Genomic DNA, 19,068 nt, shown 5'->3' with positions numbered 1-19,068 from the left:
CAGTATTTTAGTTTTCAATGTTATTCTGTACACAGTAAAACATACAGTTTATAGGGTGTTTATAAGTAATATTTTAGTTTTCAATGTTATTCTGTACACAGTAAAACATACAGTTTATAGGGTGTTTATAAGTAATATTTTAGTTTTCAATGTTATTCTGTACACAGTAAAAACATACAGTTTATAGGGTGTTTATAAGTAATATATTAGTTTTCAAAGTTATTCTGTAAACAGTAAAAACATACAGTTTATAGGGTGTTTATAAGTAATATTTTAGTTTTCAATGTTATTCTGTACACAGTAAAAACATACAGTTTATAGGGTGTTTATAAGTAATATATTAGTTTTCAATGTTATTCTGTAAACAGTAAAAACATACAGTTTATAGGGTGTTTATATGTAATAAATTAGTTTTCAATGTTATTCTGTACACAGTAAAAACATACAGTTTATAGGGTGTTTATAAGTAATATCTTAGTTTTCAATGTTATTCTGTAAACAGTAAAAACATACAGTTTATAGGGTGTTTATAAGTAATATTTTAGTTTTCAATGTTATTCTGTACAGAGTAAAAACATACAGTTTATAGGGTGTTTAGAAGTAATATATTAGTTTTCAATGTTATTCTGTACAGAGTAAAAACATACAGTTTATAGGGTGTTTATAAGTAATATTTTAGTTTTCAATGTTATTCTGTACACAGTAAAAACATACAGTTTATAGGGTGTTTATAAGTAATATTTTAGTTTTCAATGTTATTCTGTAAACAGTAAACACATACAGTTTATAGGGTGTTTATAAGCAGTATTTTAGTTTTCAATGTTATTCTGTAAACAGTAAAAACATACAGTTTATAGGGTGTTTATAAGTAATATTTTAGTTTTCAATGTTATTCTGTACAGAGTAAAAACATACAGTTTATAGGGTGTTTAGAAGTAATATATTAGTTTTCAATGTTATTCTGTACAGAGTAAAAACATACAGTTTATAGGGTGTTTATAAGTAATATTTTAGTTTTCAATGTTATTCTGTACACAGTAAAAACATACAGTTTATAGGGTGTTTATAAGTAATATTTTAGTTTTCAATGTTATTCTGTAAACAGTAAACACGTACAGTTTATAGGGTGTTTATAAGCAGTATTTTAGTTTTCAATGTTATTCTGTACACAGTTAAAACATACAGTTTATAGGGTGTTTATAAGTAATATTTTAGTTTTCAATGTTATTCTGTATACAGTAAACACGTACAGTTTATAGGGTGTTTATAAGCAGTATTTTAGTTTTCAATGTTATTCTGTACACAGTAAAAACATACAGTTTATAGGGTGTTTATAAGTAATATTTTAGTTTTCAATGTTATTCTGTACACAGTAAAAACATACAGTTTATAGGGTGTTTATAAGCAGTATTTTAGTTTTCAATGTTATTCTGTACACAGTAAAAACATACAGTTTATAGGGTGTTTATAAGTAATATATTAGTTTTCAATGTTATTCTGTAAACAGTAAAAACATACAGTTTATAGGGTGTTTATAAGTAATATTTTAGTTTTCAATGTTATTCTGTACACAGTAAAAACATACAGTTTATAGGGTGTTTATAAGTAATATATTAGTTTTCAATGTTATTCTGTAAACAGTAAAAACATACAGTTTATAGGGTGTTTATATGTAATAAATTAGTTTTCAATGTTATTCTGTACACAGTAAAAACATACAGTTTATAGGGTGTTTATAAGTAATATCTTAGTTTTCAATGTTATTCTGTAAACAGTAAAAACATACAGTTTATAGGGTGTTTATAAGTAATATTTTAGTTTTCAATGTTATTCTGTACAGAGTAAAAACATACAGTTTATAGGGTGTTTAGAAGTAATATATTAGTTTTCAATGTTATTCTGTACAGAGTAAAAACATACAGTTTATAGGGTGTTTATAAGTAATATTTTAGTTTTCAATGTTATTCTGTACACAATAAAAACATACAGTTTATAGGGTGTTTATAAGTAATATATTAGTTTTCAATGTTATTCTGTACAGAGTAAAAACATACAGTTTATAGGGTGTTTATATGTAATAAATTAGTTTTCAATGTTATTCTGTACACAGTAAAAACATACAGTTTATAGGGTGTTTATAAGTAATATATTAGTTTTCAATGTTATTCTGTACACAGTAAAAACATACAGTTTATAGGGTGTTTATATGTAATAAATTAGTTTTCAATGTTATTCTGTACACAGTAAAAACATACAGTTTATAGGGTGTTTATAAGTAATATATTAGTTTTCAATGTTATTCTGTACACAGTAAAAACATACAGTTTATACGATTAGAAGTCGAGTTCCTTAACCAGCTGGTCATGCTGGGCCCAATTTCCAATAACATCCTATACACAGTATTTAAATGTATATATACAATATAGTGTTTATAAGTAATAGATTAAGTGAATTTGATATCGTTTTTTTTTCGTTAAAACGCATAAAAAACCTCACAACTTTAGTTATTATGTACACATTGTTTACAGTGCGTCATGTCCACACAAATCCACTAACAACCCCATTAGCGAAGATGGCATATTCTTTACTCCTCACTTTCACATTAACTCTAGAAATTAGTTTCTTTAACCAATTAATTAAGACGAAATTAGAGAATTATAGAACACATCATCCACTTAATGAAATTATTAAAATAATCACCTGTGTTTCGGCTAAACACAGGGTAGGACGTTGGCGAAACTGCTAGTCTACTTCGGGCCTTTGGGTTTTCACGCGCAAAAGCTCGAGACTTGTGCGTGTTAAGTCGGTAGAGTTTCTGATGGAAAGGGAACCTAGCCGTGGGAATGGAGGGAGGGTATTGACGTTGTTAGTTGGAAAAGGTTGTCCAATCCGACCAAAGAGAGAGTTTAACATACAAACACACAGAAGAGCTGAATTTAGCGGATCAACAAAACCGAAGTTAGGAACTTCACTATTACATAGGAACAGATTACTTAAGCCTGAGTGATTAGAGCGTCCTCTGTAGGATGACATGATATCTGGATTGTAAAATCCCTGACTCCAGAGAGTGTTCATCGTGGGAAAAGCTGTTCCTGCGATGTGAGCAGGACGTGTCAGCCCCTGGAAACTTCTTGGAGAGGGCAAAAGAGGTTTCAATCCGGTGTTGCTCTCGGAACTTCTACAACTAGACTTCTCTTGTTTCCTCAACTTAGCTCTTCTGTTCTGAAACCAAACCTGAAAGACAGTTTTGTTTTTGGTTAAAATAAGTTACAGTGAATGTTAGAAAAGGGTTAATTATAATTACAATAATTAAAGCATTCCTAAAACTAATGTTAAACATTTTTAAGTAGTTTTAACTTATAATAAAGATTCATTGGAAAGATAATTTAGAATGTTATTGTGAAATGGCTAATACCCGAAAAGTAACACCAGTTTAATAACGTTTCGTAACTAATCGAACCAGTACCATTTTTTTTTTAAAAAGGTTGTGTTATCTATTGTATGTATGTTTGTGGAGAAGCATATTTTGCTAAAACCAGCGAAACAATTGAGCTCCAAAATGTGATAGCAAGTCTAACACACGTTTCATGTTTGTATCGATGTGGTAAAATACTACCAACATATAAACATTTGTTACTGATTTTAAGTTTGATGTGGTAAAATACAACTAACATATAAACATTTGTTACTGATTTTAAGTTTGATGTGGTAAAATACAACTAACATATAAACATTTGTTACTGATTTTAAGTTTGATGTGGTAAAATACAACTAACATATAAACATTTGTTACTGATTTTAAGTTTGATGTGGTAAAATACAACTAACATATAAACATTTGTTACTGATTTTAAGTTTGATGTGGTAAAATACTACTAACATGTAAACATTTGTTACTGATTTTAAGTTTGATGTGGTAAAATACAACTAACATATAAACATTTGTTACTGATTTTAAGTTTGATGTGGTAAAATACTACTAACATATAAACATTTGTTACTGATTTTAAGTTTGATGTGGTAAAATACTACTAACATGTAAACATTTGTTACTGATTTTAAGTTTGATGTGGTAAAATACTACTAACATATAAACATTTGTTACTGATTTTAAGTTTGATGTGGTAAAATACAACTAACATATAAACATTTGTTACTGATTTTAAGTTTGATGTGGTAAAATACTACTAACATATAAACATTTGTTACTGATTTTAAGTTTGATGTGGTAAAATACAACTAACATATAAACATTTGTTACTGATTTTAAGTTTGATGTGGTAAAATACAACTAACATATAAACATTTGTTACTGATTTTAAGTTTGATGTGGTAAAATACAACTAACATATAAACATTTGTTACTGATTTTAAGTTTGATGTGGTAAAATACAACTAACATATAAACATTTGTTACTGATTTTAAGTTTGATGTGGTAAAATACTACTAACATGTAAACATTTGTTACTGATTTTAAGTTTGATGTGGTAAAATACAACTAACATATAAACATTTGTTACTGATTTTAAGTTTGATGTGGTAAAATACAACTAACATATAAACATTTGTTACTGATTTTAAGTTTGATGTGGTAAAATACTACTAACATATAAACATTTGTTACTGATTTTAAGTTTGATGTGGTAAAATACAACTAACATATAAACATTTGTTACTGATTTTAAGTTTGATGTGGTAAAATACTACTAACATATAAACATTTGTTACTGATTTTAAGTTTGATGTGGTAAAATACTACTAACATGTAAACATTTGTTACTGATTTTAAGTTTGATGTGGTAAAATACAACTAACATATAAACATTTGTTACTGATTTTAAGTTTGATGTGGTAAAATACTACCAACATATAAACATTTGTTACTGATTTTAAGTTTGATGTGGTAAAATACTACTAACATATAAACATTTGTTACTTATTTTAAGTTTGATGTTGTTGTTGTTTTTTCAAAGGCTATCTCGTGCAGTTTAAACTGGTTTCGTAGTAACAAAATGGCTTGGATTTATTTACATACAACAACACATTTCACACTTTTCAACATGTGAAGCACTGATGCAGGAGCAATGCTACACAAAGTGTGAACTGACGACCTTCTCTGATAAATTTTGAGTTCGCATTCAACAGTTTGTGAGATAACACCGAATTGTGACGAGTATGAAAACGTCTATTAAAATAAAAATTATAATATTTCATTTAATTCAAAACAAATCTTAACATCAAAGTCATTTACCCTAACAGTGGTACATTTACAGCTTGACATCTGACAGTAGATTCCTTTTGACTTTACTCACTCATTATAAGTATTAGTTTACTGCAAGTTACAGTTTTTTACAATAAGGAAGATTATTTTTAAGACAGGTGTGACGTATTGATCACACCAGTGATCGAAACCTCTTTTAATAATATTATATTTTACTGTAAAAGAATCTGAAATAATGTTTTTACCCAAAACTTCCATAGCAAGTTTAATACATTTTTTGTCCCATTAGCACATTTACAAATGTAAATGAAATGCGAATTGTAACCATGTCAACTACAAGGAGTATTTATTTGTTGAATTGAGATATATCTGGGCCTGGCATGGTCAGGTGCTTAAGGCTCTCCACTCCCACTAAACATGCTCATCCTTTCAGCCGTGGAGACTTTAAATAGTGACGGTGAATCTCAGCATTCGTTAGTAAAAGAATATCCCAAGAGTTGGCGATGGGTGGTGATGACTAGCTGCTTTCCCTTTAGTCTTACACTGCTAAATTACGGACGGCTTACACAGAAAGCTCTCGTGTAACTTTGCGCGAAGCTTAAAATAAACACATATGAATACATTCGTTGCGTCTGACTAAGATCTCTGGTACACTAAAAATAACGTCTTTTATGAACCGGATTACGCTGTGGTCATTATTTGTCCAGTTTCTTTTAGATTACTTCTTTCTCTGATTTTACTTCCCCTGTCTAATAAGCTCTAATACACCGAGTAAAAACAGAAAAAGATTCGGGCTGTATTGGCTATTGTCCTCTCTCACAGCTCTGCTCTGGGCTATGATTTCAAAAGTCTCATATATAGGTCTGTGACAGCTGTTCCAAGTGTTCCGTTAAAACTCAGGGTTTTTGTCTAAAACTAATCCAGTAATTAGTTTCCGCTTCCATAATTGATCGTAACATTCCATTAAGTTCCAACAAGCACTGCTCGAGGATGCAACAACTACATGTAAAAAACAACAACAACTGTGCATCAGTTGATTCTAGTGTCATTCAACTGTCCATCAGTTGATTGTAGTGACATTCAACTGTACATCAGTTGATTCTAGTGACATTCAAAACAATTTCAGATCCCTGATGTACGAACCTCTTAATTAACTGGAAATGTGTGGGCGTCAACTGTTATTCTTCTGTTCTGTTACTAATGATTTGAGTGCAAGACAGACAGATAGATATGCAATTATAGAGTACATCGTTTATACAAGCTTAAAGTTACAATAAATAAACGAGCTGAAGGTATGGACTTTGTTATCACGTAAGTTTGATATTATTAGGTCAGTTGAAACGACATAGAAATCAGCTAGAAAAACATATTTAGAATACCGTGAATAACATTCTAATTAACAGAAAATTAAATTTATATTATTAACTACTTGAACGATAACGTTATGATGTTAAACTGGTATGATAAGGCTTAAGACAGCTCATTTTAACTAGTGTTAAACTGGAAAAATAAAGTTTAAGACAGCTAGCTCAGTGTTATTAGTTTTAAACAAGTATACTAAGGTTTAAGACAGTTTTGAGTTAGTAATGTTAATCTGTTATAATAAGGTTTAAGACAGTTCATTGTTATCCTGGTTAAAACAGGTTATGTTTGTGCTGTATCGTGGGGCTCCTGGTATCACTGTACATCTTGACTGAACGTGTTTGTTATTGTCTGTGTTCAATAATTATCCAACATCTCCATACAACACTCAATAGTTTCAGGCCATCGTCTGTTACAAACGTCCTTAAAAACAATTTCATGGTCATCAGATGCTTAGGTTCAAACTCCGGCCATATGACGTCTGCTTAGTCTCAAGGAAAATGGTTATACACTAAAAATGTATCTCAGAACGGCTGGTATGGATATTAACACTTTTATTAATGTGTGTGTGTTTTTCTTATAGCAAAGCCACATCGGGCTATCTGCTGAGCCCACCGAAGGGAATCGAACCCCTGATTTTAGCGTTGTAAATCCGGAGACGTTTTATTAAGAAGGAGAGAACAACGTTTCGACCTTCCTAGGTCATCTTCAGGTTAATTTCAAGTGGTTATACGCTAGTTTAATCTATTTTTATTTACCTATAATGAACCTAATTATTTCCAGGTGATTCACAAATGACATGTTATTCATACGCACAGAATAAATATTTTAAAAATAACAACAGTAACTGGTTATTCATAAATAGACGTGACTCATAATGTGTTGTTTATATCTTCTGAAAATATATGTAAGCATTATTAGTATTATAGCCAAACTGTCAACAAACTATAAACGTCAAGTTCAAAAACATTTGAATTTATTTTAAAAGTTTTGTGAAGTTTTTACCATATTTTAATAAACTTATTTGTAGTACTTTTTAAACCGATACTTTCACAATCGCAACACAGCGCCAACAGGTGGTTCAGGTTTAGTTTGTTTTTAATTTCGCGCAAAGCTACACGAGAGCTATCTGCGCTAGCCGTCCCTAATTTAGCAGAGTAAGACTAGAGGGAAGGCAGCTAGTCATCACTACCCAACGCCAACCCTTGGACTACTCTTTTACCAACGAATAGTGTAATTGACCATCACATTACAACGTCCCCACAACTGAAAGGGCGAGTATGTTTAGTGTGACAGGGATTCGAACCCGCGACCCTTGGATTACGAGTCGAGTACCTTAACCACCTGGCCATGCCGGGCCTTTTCAGTGTCATAAGGACGTTTATTTCTACCATTAATATGTGTTCTATACACTAGTATGAACTGGAGAAATTACATAGTGAGATTATAGTGTTTTATTATAAAGTTAATTAACTGTTTTACTTTATTTTATGAGAAACTTCTTGGTTTCGTTTACTGGCTTTGTTACTACTGTCAGCTTCACTTTGCTGTTTTGTTTTGTTTGTTTTTTCAATTTCGCGCAAAGCTACTCGAGGGCTATCTGCGCTAGCCATCCCTAATTTAGCAGTGTAAGACTAGAAGAAAGGCAGCTAGTCATCACGACCCACCACCAACTCTTGGGCTACTCTTTTACCAAAGAATAGTGGGATTGACCGTAACATTATAACGCCCCCACGGCTGGAAGGGCGAGTATGTTTGGTACGACCGGGACTCGAACCCGCGACCCTCGGATTACACGCCGGGCCCTTCACTTTGTTAAAGTGTACAATATCTTACCGTGACATATCTGTCTAGTAATATCTCTCATGATGCTTTAACATTATTCCATATTTCCGTAAATACAGTGAACAGCGCTATATTGGTGTTTGTTTTAAACCTTAAGTTCTGTGACATGATACATGCACTGCATCTTAATTAATGCAACCGCAGTTTTCTGTGCGGTTTGTTTATTTAAAATTAAAACCACTTTGGGTTATGTGCTGTGTTTGCCGAGGGGAATGGAGCCCCGGAATTTAGTTCGTAAACTTATCGCTGTTTCATTCGAGGGGGGAACTTTCTGCAAGTTAAATGAACAAGAAAACTGTTCCATACGAAGACGATTTTCGCTCTCACCCCGGGTTATTTTACAAACGTGTTTAGGGGATTATTTTCATTTTCCAACAGTAGTTAGGACTATTTAGAACTATACAAGCTATTGGATAATTAGTGTAATCTATTAAAAACTGATTTCACAATTTCCTTACAAAATACAAAACAAAAATGCACCGAGTATATTGTTATTTTATTAAAAAGCTGTCATTTATGTTCTTTTTCAAACAGAATGGTGTAAACTATAAACGTAATTACCTGTACACGCCCTTCACTGAGGTCCAAGAGTGTAGCCAGTTCCTCACGAGTGAAAATGTCGGGGTACTGAGTCTTCTCAAAGGCTTGCTCCAGCTTGTGCAACTGAAGAGTAGTAAATGTCGTGCGGCTTCTCCGAATCTTTCGTGGTGTGTCCAAACAGAAGTCATCATCTGTGGGTTTTCCATCTGTTGCTGCCACACCCTTAGACCGGTCCGTAGGTAAAGAAACCGGATATTCCGAGAGAAAAGAAATTTCGTGTCTTAAGTTACCACCGGATAAAGTATATTGTGTTTTGTAGCATGCATCATCAAGCGACTTCACCTCGGCAAGAGGGCACTTTGATGTGAGCGGTATTTCGTTCGAAGAAACTGTAAAATAGAACCGAATAGCAGTACTGATTGGATAGAACATATGGTTTGAGACTAGCATGACCTGCTTGTCGTGTTGGAAAAAAACCTGTATGAAATAGTTAAAATAAATATGAGCTATTTATAAGCTTATTTTATTTCATAATGATTTTCTAATTAAATTCGTCTGTACGGATTACGTAAATAAAACGCCAGCCATTTTACAATTGGTACAGCGGTAACTCTACGGATTTATAACGCTAAAGTTAGGGGTTCGATTTCCCTCTGTGGACTCAGCAGATAACTCGATGTGGTTTGGCTATAAGAAAATACACACACACACATTTACAATTAGTCAAAATCCCGAGCACAGAAGGATAAACGGAATGGTGATCCCATGCTGTAGTTGGTAAACCTTCGTTTTGACGGAGTTTAGAACTTCTGTTATCGAGTTAAGAGGTCTGCTATTCTGGATTTAAAACAAAGTAGTTAAAGTAAGTCTATTACTTAAAAATTAAATATTCCTTGATAAGGTTAATGTTTTTTTTCCTCAGAACCTCTATCAGTTTGTAAACGTACTAATTAATGTAACTTGTTTACTTGACATGCATTAAAGATTGTACGTGATAATTTACTCATAAATAGTCCTTAAAGTTCGACAGATATTTCAGTAATTTTATTAGAACAAGAAAGTTAGTGCATGTTATTTTGTTATTTTGAATTTCGAGCAAGGCTACTCGAGTGCTATCTGTGCTAGCCGTCCCTAATTTAGGAGTGTAAGACTAGAGGGAAGGCAGCTAGCCATCACCATCCACCGTCAACTCTTGGGCTACTCTTTTACCAACGAATAGTAGGATTGACTGTTACATTATAACGCCCCTACGGCTGAAAGAGCGAGCGGGATTCGAACCCGCGACCCTTGGATTAGGAGTCGAACGCCTTAACACACTTGGCCATGCCGGGCCGTTAGTGGATGAACCACCCGCAGCTAGTATTTCATTCGTTAAAGATCTTTTAATTAAAAATTATTTTTTTCACGTAGAAAATGTTTGTTATTATATGTATAATTATAATAATACTGTTTGTTGTCAGTTGTTTCTCCACATAACTACTTCGCAGGGCGTAGATGGTTCTTCAGGAAAATCAGTACGGAGGTTCTTTAGATTCATACAAATGTTCAGTTTTGCGTTTTGCAGTTTATATAAGCAGTTTTGTGTTGTTGTTTTTTTGCAATTATTTATAAAGTAAGTAACTTTTCATGTCCTAATAAAACCTTTCATTAATCATGAATTTACACAACTTCTGTCCAAGGGACGGGTACTCTAGCTAACTAATTATATTGTTAGAAGAGAAATTACATTAAAGACTTCGAAACTTTTCATTATGTATATCTGGCACTCTAAAAACAACATTAAGTAAAAATAACTTCCCAAACAGGAAGCCGAAGGCTGCATGGATGGATTACATATTTTAACAACTCGCACCAATATCCAGTGGTATGTTGTCTGTCATTCAGTAGGTAGACGCTAAAATGACGCCACATAACGAACGCTTAACGACGCAATTTGTATTGTCTTTAAGTCAGTAAAACGTGCTCACGCCATGAATCACGAGAAGAATTATGTAATCTGTAGATCGCAATACAGTATGACATATGAACATGAAGGGCAAGAAATAAAAATATTTGTTACTGTTAATTTTGATTTTATTTACTCTTGAGAAAAGGACATTTTCGGGGACCCTGCGGAAGGACACAGCAATACTTTATCCTTTTCATGACGTTAACAACTAATATGATGATTTGAAGCCATCAACAACTAACTGTGTGGAACATTTAAGAATGTCGAAATATGATAAAACTGTTCGAGACAAAAATTGTCTTCCACACTTATTCATCATATCAAAACTATTTCATTTACCACCCTTATAAGGAAGTCTCTTTCAGTCCTTCCACATTTTAAAGAGTGAACTTTGATAAAGCAAGAATTTGAAAATTCGGACTTAGATACTCGTGGTGAGTGAAGCTCAGATAGCCCACTGTTGTTTTTAACAACAAGCAAACACAGAAAACACATTTATTTGTTTTATCCTCTGCAGTTTCTGATTTTGGTATCTCTAAACGGAGTATTTGGTGGAAAGCAAACAAGGTTCCCTTTTGTATAAGTTCATCGAGATGATAGTTAGATAAAAATTAAGGTTCAAGTGCATTCTGAGTTGATGGAAGATTGCAGAGATCTGTCTTGGACGTTTCATACATATGCATTATCAATGCTTCCACCGAAACTGCGGCATCCATATACAAGAAACGACTTCGTAGCAGGCACATGGACTACACCAGTGTCTGGTATTTTTATAAGTTCATCGTAGAAGTTTTACTGGTTCACTGGCATCTTGAATATCTACAGGTTTACCACTGAATTTCTAGAGACTGTTCGAGTTTTGTAAAAATCTCCAAAATTTAAGTTTCTTTATCATGGGAAGCTGTACAGGTATTTCAATAAGAAAAGTTACTTTTCTCAATTTCATCAAGGAAAATTTCCCATGCGTTTCAGTAACAAATATTAGTGTTCTCAATTGTACCAAGAGAAGTTTTAAAAACTTAGTAACATGCAGATAAAGATACGAAAAAAAACTGTATTTGTTGTTAAATACAGAACTACACAATGAGCTGCCTTTGTTGTGTGCCCACCGCGAGTATCGAAGTAGAGAATTTTTAACGTTGTGTGTATGTGTGTGTGTGTGAGGGGAGTTGAGTCCCTTATTTTAGCGTTGTAAATCCGAAAACTTACCGCCGAACCAGCGGGGGACTTTAGCGTTGTAAGCGTTAGACTGGTGGAAACAGTTATAGTCACAGTTCAGACTTACGAACAACTTGAACTAATGTCTTTATTTCGTTACTGTTTATTTAGAATTAATCGCATAGCTACACAATAAACTATCTATGCTCTGCCCACTACAGGTATCGAAACCTGGTTTTTAGCAGTATGATTCTGCCGACATACTGCTGTGTCACTTGGGGCGTTTCGTTACTGTATACAAAAAAGGCGAAACTTTTAATTTTCTGATAACAGCTAATATACGTTTAATAAAACAGTTTATTAAGTCCTCAGTAACACTGCACAACAATTTTTTGAAACGTTTTTGCTTATTGTGACAGGTATCTGGTGGGTATGCACAAATATAGTTTTGGTTTTGCTTCATCACGTAAGAACTCTGAGAAATAGACAGCTAACTGTTTACCGGCAATAACGTATTTAATTGCGTTTATGTTTCTTATACGTTATTAAGTTCAACACAATTAAAAGTGTTTTGCTACTGATTTTCGTTTGTATTTAATATCCGGTGCCTCACTTTGAAGTGTCCAACAGTAGTCAGCAAGCATTGACGGATTCCAGTTGCCCTGATATCGTTTTTCCGTTGTAGCAATGTCCAGGTAAAACCTATAACCATGTTCGTCACTGACAGCACCGAGATTTGCGGGGAAGAAGTCCATGTGTGAGTGGACATACCCAGACTGCACAAAACATTGTTCATAGGTCTCTTACAAAAACGAAATTTTTTGGACACAAATATAAGAAAAAAAACATGACAAAACTGAAGATTTCGATGAAACGGTACGTGATGGGCAAATTTGGATGTGATTTTCGTGATCAGCAGCCAAAATTCTATTAGGAACACCCAACAGTGTTCAAGAAGCAAAAACTGTGTTGTGCAGTGTTATGAATTTGACATTTATTTGTTTATATTAACTCACTGGATTAGACCTGTCTTCTTTATCTTTGTAACTAGACCTACCTGTTTTCCTGGTCATTATCATTATATCTACATGTCCTGTTATCCATTCTAATTAGGTCTTCATGTCCTGTTATCCGTTCTGATAAGGCTTACCTTTCCTGTTTTTCGTTTTTAAGTCTAAGGCTTCATCTCCCTGAACCTGACCGCGCTGGTTGCTTGAACTATCCGGCGAGACGTTGAAAAATTCGTCCTGATTCTGATCCGCCTTCGATCTGTTGGAATGAAACAAAGAACGTGACGAGTTTTCTCTGTCCGGTGATATAAGCTGCTCGATACGGTAGGGGTTCGAACGCGCTTGGTTTTGGCGTTCGCGATGAACTGGACGTTGCGCGTCCTTACTCGTCATGGTAAGCCCTTGAATATCAATGATTCTTATGCAAGCTTCTTATCTTAGGTTCGTGAAGCTAGGACGTCATCAGAGACTAGTCCTTTAAGTATCCTTCACTTTATGCGACTAAGGTAAGCAAGCCTAAGACTCGATGCTTTAGTTCATTTGTCATAGGTAATTAGAAACCAAAAATACAGCTTAGATTTCAATACAAATTTGTATTAGAGTTTGTCTATAAAACAGGCTTAGGTCGGTCACAGTAGTAGTAAGCTGGAGACCAAACTTTGCTTATACTTGGAGCAGACGTACTTAACGAATTTATTCACAAACTAGCCCTGAACGCTCTCCTTCGTCTTTTGATACGATATGATTGGTCGTCCCTCAGTTTCTAGCGTCGTTCTTTAATTTAAAAGGAAGGCTTTGATTGGTAAGTATTGAGATACGTATAGCAGGCGGGAAAACATTCCGTCAATTTTTTACATTTTTAGCTGAATATTTCCTCTTTACAGCGCCTAGTGCGGCTAAGTTGGTGTGCATTAGGAGTCGGCTGAAACCTGATACATGTACTGCTTCCACCCATTCTTTATGTTTAACTGAAACCGGTTACTTGATATATATTGTGTTTCAACCCACGCTTTATATTTAACTGGAACTACTTGCTTAATACATATGGTGTTTCCACCCATGTCATATGTTTCACTGGTATCTCTCAGTAGTTCATTACGTGTTTAGTCTTTATTCAGGGTCTCCACAGATAATTGGAAGTCAAAAAGCGAGAAATATAATTCAGCGTTAGCCCTCTGTATCCAGAAATAACTATTTATGCAAAATGGTAACAGTGAAAAATGATTGTTCATCTTCTTAAACACGTATAGGTGCAAGATTTATGGTGTACTAAGAAAGTAAAATAGGCCAAATTATCTCTACAAACTTAGTTCAGTTATGGTGTACTGACAAGGCAGAATAGGCCTAACTATATCTACAAACTTAGTCCAGTTATGGTGTACTGACGAGGCAGAATAGGCCCAACTATCTCTACAAATTTAGTTCAGTTCTGGTTCACTGATAAGTTAAAATTGGGCTAATTATCTCTACAAACTTAGTTCATTTCTGGCGTACTGATAAGTTAAAATAGGTCTAGTTATCTTTACAAGTTTAGTTCAGTTATGGCGTACTGATAAGTTAAAATAGGGCTAATTATCTATACAAACGTAGTTACGAAGTACTGATAAGTTAAAATAGGCCTAATTATCTATACAAACTTAGTTACGAAGTACTGACAAGTTAAAATAGGCCTAATTATCTTTACAAGCTTAGTTCAGTTATGGGGTACTGACAAGTTAAAATAGGGCTAATTATCTATACAAACGTAGTTACGAAGTGCTGATAAGTTAAAATAGGCCTAATTATCTCTACAAACTTAGTTCAGTTATAATGTAATGAGGGGGTAAAGTAGGCCTAATTATATCTACAAACTTAGTTCAGTTATAGTGTAATGACGAGGTAAAGTAGGCCTAATTATCTCTGCAGGGTGGCCGTAAGTCCCTACCCATCCATATGCTATTATGTTATATTCAATTACGCATGTATTATAAATTTGTTTCTTTTTTCAGAGAAATATGGCCGATATAAGCCCATTTACACTTGAAGAGCGTATTGTGACAAGTACGTGGGTACATGAGCGCAAGAATACTGGTGACACACTGGATACATAATATATATGGATGGGTAGGGACTTACGGGCCACCCTGTACAAACTTAGTTCAATTATAGTGTAATGACGAGGTAAAGTAGGCCTAATTATCTCTACAAACTTAGCTCAGTTGTAGTGTAATGACGGGGTAAAGTAGGCCTAATTATCTCTACAAACTTAGTTCAGTTATAGTGTAATGACGAGGTAAAGTAGGCCTAATTATCTCTACAAACTTAGCTCAGTTGTAGTGTAATGACGGGGTAAAGTAGGCCTAATTATCTCTACAAACTTAGTTCAGTTATAGTGTAATGACAAGGTAAAGTAGGCCTAATTATCTCTACAAACTTAGCTCAGTTGTAGTGTAATGACGGGGTAAAGTAGGCCTAATTATCTCTACAAACTTAGTTCAGTTATAGTGTAATGACGAGGTAAAGTAGGCCTAATTATCTCTACAAACTTAGCTCAGTTGTAGTGTAATGACGGGGTAAAGTAGGCCTACTTATCTCTACAAACTTAGCTCAGTTGTAGTGTAATGACGGGGTAAAGTAGGCCTAATTATCTCTACAAACTTAGTTCAGTTATAGTGTAATGACGAGGTAAAGTAGGACTAATTATCTCTACAAAGAATATCTTAATCACAGTTGCACGACTAGATGTAATTCCCTTGGCGACGCTAAAAGCATGCACTACTGTTTACTTACGAGATCAGCTGTTATTTTTCTAACAGCGGGGATTCCATTTCACGAACTCTCTCTCTGTCTTTTTTTTTTTTTTCTCTCGTGAAGCAAAAAAAAAATGAAGCAAGTTTCAAAACTGCCAATTACGCTGTTTTTTGGATTTTTTGTCGAAACACATGTTTCACGCTTCTGGTTTGGAATTGAACGCTTATAGAAACTTAAATAAAAGATAAACAAACGCATACTCTTTAGTTCCTTATTTATCTTCAAGAAAAAAATTGTGTTCTGTACCACAAAAATAGAAACTCTAATTGACTGCAGCGAGTAGAATATATTATTTTTAAGTTGTAGTTGCCACACACAAATTTAACAGCTTTCGGAAACAAGTAATAAATATAATTGCTGTCCTAAAGTGAAATGTTGATTACATCGAAATCAGTTGCTTCGTGTTCATTTGTTGTCAGTTTCAGGTTACACACGTACACAAAAACTGTTAAATCACCTCCCACGCGAAACTTGACATAAAGAGAGATAGAGAGCTTCGTCAGCAAGCACGTGAACAAGTAGGTGGCCACCTCGCGGGCTTTTAGTAGAATGTAAAACAAACATTGGTACCTTATATTCCACGAACAACCCTTGTTCTATGTTATAAAGTCTAGGCTCTCCTGTTGAGGGTCAGAGCTAAGCCTGGTTTAGTTGATAAATTAATAGAAATAATCTAGTTATTTCACTATTTATTTATTCGATAATCATATATGAGAAGACTACTGTGATGCATGCTTCCCACTAACTGGTGTTGTTTCGAGGGAAGAGGCCTAAGCCTAATTTAGTTGATAAATTAATACAATCTAGTTCTTTCACTATTTATTTATTCGATAATCATATGTGAGAAGACTACTGTTATGCATGCTTCCCACTAACTGGTGTTATTTCGAGGGAAGAGGGCTAAGCCAACAGACGGAAGAACTTTGTTTCCTTTGAAAGACATGAATGCCACCCTACAGTTATATTACATTGGTTACTTATACATGTATCAATTCTATCCTACTATGCTTTAATGGGATTTAACTTATAAGTCGTTATAAAATATATCTAGCTATAAATTTATTCTCCATTTAAATAAATACGTTTAGTTGTTGCTAAGCACAAAGCTACACAGTGGGCTTTCTGTGCTATACCCACCACCAGCCCTGGAGATGTTATAATGTGACAATCAGTTTCACTATTCGTTGGTAAAAGAATTTCCAAGATTTGACTAATTGCCTTCCTTCTAGTCCACCTCTGCTAAATTAGGAATGGCTAGCGAAGATATCCTCACTTATCTTCGCGTGAAATTTAAAACAAACAAATCAAAACTCGAATTCTAGCGTTGTAAGCTGTGAAACTTAACGCCGAGGAGCATTTATCACGGACAAGAAGTTTTTAATCTACTTTTTTATTTACTTTATTTTAATAAACACAGCACACGGCTAGAGGTCGCCAGCTTACTATCTGTTGCTGTAAAAGTGTAATGAAAAGAAAACGTCTGTCTTCTCTTCTCTAACACATTCATCTGCAAAACAGTCACTTCGTGATTGTTGTCGAATTTCGGAAGACAACTGATTACCGAGTTCAGACACTAGATACTGAAGAATTACATAAAAGGCAAACTAACAACTTCGATGTCATAAATCGTATGTTATGAAATTTTAGTTTAACTTATCACGTCATAGTAATTTCGAATTTCCTTTTTATGCATAAAAAGAGACAAAAAAACTTCACTATCTGTAAGAAATGTACATATTCTGTGGTTCAGGAACGACTGCTTTGAATAAATAACATTTTACTTTGGGAGATGTCCAAGCGTCATCTATTGGAGTGATGAACCAGTACTTTGGTAGCTTTTCTATTTTTTTTCTTAAAGGTTGGTTTCGAAATCTTACACAAATAATTACAAGGGAGAAGGATGGTAGTTATTCATCAGCACCAGCCGCCATCTCTTGGTTTGATCTTCACTGGTTATATTATGGAATTTGCCTCTCTTAAACAGCACCTCAGGCACAACAATAACAGTGACATGTTCAGTTCTGTATATTAAAGTATGATCTATTTATTCATTAAAAATAAGATACTGAGCTGGTAAAACGAAATAAAACAACTTAATGTAGTTCTGGTGGAAAAGACTACTTTTAGGTTCTAGTGGGTGAGTAACAGTGATTAAATGTTTGTTACAACTAATTATTTAAACTGAAAATCGATAACTCCACCTAACTTCAGACATCACAAAGCTGCACAGTTTATAAATTCATGGTGTTTATCATTGTGTAGTTAAACGTTTCAATTTCTAAACTTTCTGAGGCCAAGAAGAAGTTGTATAAGGAGCTGATGATTTGGTGGGTACGTATGACAGTTGTAAGTTAATTAGATGATTTGTTGTGCGCGTATGACAGTTGTAAGTTAACTAGATGATTTGTTGGGTGTGTATGACAGTTGTAAGTTAACTAGATGATTTGTTGAGTGTGTGTGACAGTTGTAAGTTAACTAGATGATTTTTTGGGTGCGTATGACAGTTGTGAGTTAACTAAATGATTTGTTGGGTGTGTATGACAGTTGTAAGTTAACTGGATGATTTGTTGGGTGTGTATGACAGTTGTAAGTTAACTGGATGATTTGTTGGGTGTGTATGACAGTTGTAAGTTAACTAGATGATTTGTTGGGTGTGTATGACAGTTGTAAGTTAACTAGATGATTTGTTGGGTGTGTATGACAGTTATAATTAACTAAATGATTTGTTGGGTGTGTATGACAGTTGTAAGTTAACTAAATGATTTATTGGGTGTAACGGTATGCTTGGAAATGATTTATTTTAGTAAATCACGACTCTGTAAATAAATGCTGGGAACAAATTAGTGAATACAAAATAATTAATTTAATTTCTGAAATGTTCAGTATGTGTGTTCGTGTTGCTATGAGCTGTGTGAAATACACTTATATTCCTTTCCGAGCCATGTTGCTGTTCAGTTGAAAAAGTCCAGCTTTTCGTGAAGATGGTTTTAGAAACTATCAAATTAATCTTTGTGTTTCTTACTTTTGAATTCTCGGATTTTTGAATAGTGTTTATTTTACGACTAAATGACAACTACACTTCGAATCGGGCCTAATTAACCGCGCATTTAACCAAAATTATTTAACATAACTCTAAAACGACAACGAGTTGAATACGGTTCCTAGTCTTTTGATACATTATTATGTGGCTTAG

General features: G+C 33.9%; 1 protein-coding gene across 1 annotated transcript; it reads right to left on the bottom strand.

The window, feature by feature from the left end:
- Positions 1-2,206: 2,206 nt before the first annotated feature.
- LOC143224149 (uncharacterized) lies at positions 2,207-13,521 on the bottom strand. Its single transcript, XM_076452596.1, has 3 exons — positions 13,226-13,521; positions 8,991-9,358; positions 2,207-3,234 (listed from the first exon to the last, which is right to left on the bottom strand). The coding sequence occupies exons 1-3, from the start codon at positions 13,476-13,478 to the stop codon at positions 2,743-2,745; spliced, it is 1,113 nt and encodes a 370-aa protein (XP_076308711.1). The 5' UTR covers positions 13,479-13,521; the 3' UTR covers positions 2,207-2,742.
- Positions 13,522-19,068: the final 5,547 nt, after the last annotated feature.

This window comes from Tachypleus tridentatus, chromosome 8 (genome assembly GCF_004210375.1).
Source record: "Tachypleus tridentatus isolate NWPU-2018 chromosome 8, ASM421037v1, whole genome shotgun sequence".
Lineage (NCBI taxonomy): Eukaryota > Metazoa > Arthropoda > Merostomata > Xiphosura > Limulidae > Tachypleus > Tachypleus tridentatus.
The sequence above is the reverse complement of the archived record's forward strand: the minus strand, read 5'-3'. Positions and strand labels throughout refer to the sequence as shown.